Source organism: Myotis davidii, unplaced genomic scaffold (genome assembly GCF_000327345.1).
Source record: "Myotis davidii unplaced genomic scaffold, ASM32734v1 scaffold941, whole genome shotgun sequence".
Lineage (NCBI taxonomy): Eukaryota > Metazoa > Chordata > Mammalia > Chiroptera > Vespertilionidae > Myotis > Myotis davidii.
Window position 1 is genome coordinate 123,448 of NW_006291724.1, and position 2,967 is coordinate 126,414.

General features: G+C 38.8%; 1 protein-coding gene across 1 annotated transcript in view; it reads left to right on the forward strand.

The window, feature by feature from the left end:
- The window catches only part of DCX (doublecortin), a 152,056-nt gene that overhangs the window by 114,364 nt on the left and 34,725 nt on the right, over positions 1-2,967 (forward strand). The window contains exon 6 of the mRNA XM_006765152.2: positions 211-354. Coding sequence (XP_006765215.1) covers positions 211-354 — 144 coding nt within the window. The remainder of the gene's footprint in view (positions 1-210; positions 355-2,967) is intronic.

The window sequence follows — 2,967 nt, forward strand, 5'->3', positions numbered from 1 at the left end:
TCCATAATCCAGGGATGTAAACATCTGGTTTAGCCCCGGTGACTTTTGAAAGTTTATCCACTGCCTCCCTCTCCAGAGACATCATTTTTTCAAAAAACTGAGGATCACCTTTTGGACCTAAGCCATTCGGTGCTTTGACCTGTGCTGGTTATTCTAGCTTACAGAGGTTGTTAATATGCTCTGCCTCGGTCCTCCCCTAGCTCTAGTAAGCTGTCTGTGTCTTTTTCCACAAAGGAAACCCTTCAGCCACAGCTGGTCCAAAGGCATCCCCAACACCTCAGAAGAGTTCAGCTAAGAGCCCTGGCCCCATGCGCCGGAGCAAGTCTCCAGCTGACTCAGGTAACGACCAAGACGGTGAGTGTTCTTCTCTTAACTGTGTATAATGAATTCATTTACAGAGGCCAGTACCCCTGCATGAAGAGGAATGAGTCCCTCATGAACACCATTGTGTCTCCATGATACCAATTGTATGAATTCAGAGTCTAAACAATTCAATTTGTTTGTACTCATGGAGGCACACACATGGCCCTGATTCTACTCAAGTGGATGCAAACCAGAAATCTGGCCTATTTCCATGCTTACTGTAATGCTTATTGTTGTGGTTGTCTTCATTGTCATCATCTTTGACATCATCCAGCAAAAGCATAGTAATGAAATAATCATCACACATAAATTTGAAATAAAAAATCAGAAAAAAACAATAATTTAAAAAATGCTACCTAAAAGTGTCAACATAATTGATGCTTTTGAGCTTCAAATTTGACTTTAAACTTTATAGAATTCAAAACAAAAAGAGAAACAAGATAAATTGCATTATTCTCAAAATTAGAAAAGAAAATACAAGCCAGGTTCTAAAATGAAACAAAGAGATTTGTCATATAGGATTTTATCTAGTGGATAGTAAGTGATCAAAAAAATGTGGTCTATGGATCCCTGACAGCCTATGCACAATTTATCACTCTATGATGAGTTTAGGAGCTTGTGTCAAATGTAAATCATGCCATTGAGCAACCCATTTACTTCAGCTGACTCTTTTTTTCATAGCATGATTTTACTGATGAAGGCAGGAATATGTTGGTTTATGTTCTGGTACGAAGTCTTATACCGACAGTTTGAGTGACACTGATCTAAAAGGCAAAAGGCCACAGAAGTCTGAGTTTGGAAGCTTAATAAACTCATGTACAGACAATTTGAGTTGTTCATGGTAAGGAAAACATATAGTCCTGAGGAACTCACACAATTATCCTCCCAAGGCTCAGGGATTACCAGGAGAATTCTAGCTTGAGAACCTTGGAGCAGAAAGCACAAGCACCTTTTCTCTTTCCTTCAATTTGCTTGGGCAGCCTTTTGGCTTGAAATGCCTGTAGTCTAGAAAACCGGCCTGTCGTGCTGGCCTTACAATGCTAGAAATATGCATGTCACTAGTCATCTCTTTATTTGCAGGAAGAAGGAACTAAACTGTGAAGAGGCATTTTAGGCTTTCCATACTTCCATATGTTTGCACATGTTGTTCCCCTGCACCTGGAATGCCACCCCTCTAGTAAACCACTCTTCTTTGCTTGAAAATGCCTAGTCATCCTTCAATACCTCAAAAAGATAGTTGTTCTGTTCTCTGAATTATCAAAGCATGCATAAAGTATGTATTTACCTGTTTACTTCCCCAACTAAATACTGGGTCCCTCAAGAGCCAAGTGTCATGTTCCTTTTTGTATCTTCAGTGCCTTGCACAGTGCTTGGCCCCTAATAGATGCTCAGGTAACACTTATGAATGATTAGATGCATAAGAGCACCTCTTTCACCTGGCATGTTGCTAGAGATGCAGTAAGCATTTACGTAATGTTTGCTGAAGGAATAAAAAATGCATGTGTTTGGTGATATTTTGGTTAGGTTTACAGAATAGCACATCAATCCATTTAAACAAATTCATATTGTTCATACTACAAGGACCTAGATTTTAACACTTGGGTTGAAAATGAAATTGTACATATTCTAAGCAAAGTCTTGCAAAAATGATTTCAAACACTTTATCAAGATTATAAAGTCTGGCAATAATCACTTAGCCAATATTTTTTTTTGAAATATCACTGGTTATTTCTGAGCCTTCTAACCTGTATTATTACTTATTTCTTGCTATGAAACAAATTGCCCCAAATCTGAGTGGCTTAGAAAATATACATTTTTATCTCAGTTTCTGTGGGTCATGAATTTTGTGTAGCTTAGCTAGGTGGTCCTATCTGGCCCAGGATCTCTCCTGTAGTTGTAGTTAAGGTGTATGTTGGGATTGTAGTCATCTGAAGGTTCAACTGGGACTGTAGGATCCACTTCCAAGATGGCTCTTGCAAGATCTTCACCCAGACTGAGTGATTCAAGATAATGAACAAAGCCCCAAACTGTCACATCTTTTGTAGTCTACTCATTAGAAGCAATAGTTAAGTCCAGCCTACATTCAAGGAGAGGGGAATCAGGTTCCAACTCTTGCAGGGAGGAGTAGCAAATAATTGATAAACCTATTTTTAAACTAGCACACAACTCATGAGTTAGAAATGCTGAGGAAGCAGCAGCTTGAAGTAAAAGGTTTTTCTTCGAAGACTGTATCCAATTGTGTTACACGGCATACATGAACACAACCACTTGTAATTAAACACAATTTAAGCATGTCAAATCATTGATCATCAGCATGCTACCTACAGAATTTCCCTTCTATAAAAAATGCATGTCACTTATTCCAAGATATTAGAGACAGAACATGAATGCATAAGGACTCAGTGAATATTTGTCAAACTGAAAGGAGTAATACTAGATCCCAACCCAAGCTTTGTTCACAAGATATGTTCTTGCTCCTTCAGAACTCACTTGCTAAAGGGAAGGAATGAGGATATAGTCACACATACAAAATAAACAGAGTAACGAATTTGAGGAGGGAGAGGGGGACTTTACTTGGCAGATTTCAGAATTACAAGCAGCCCC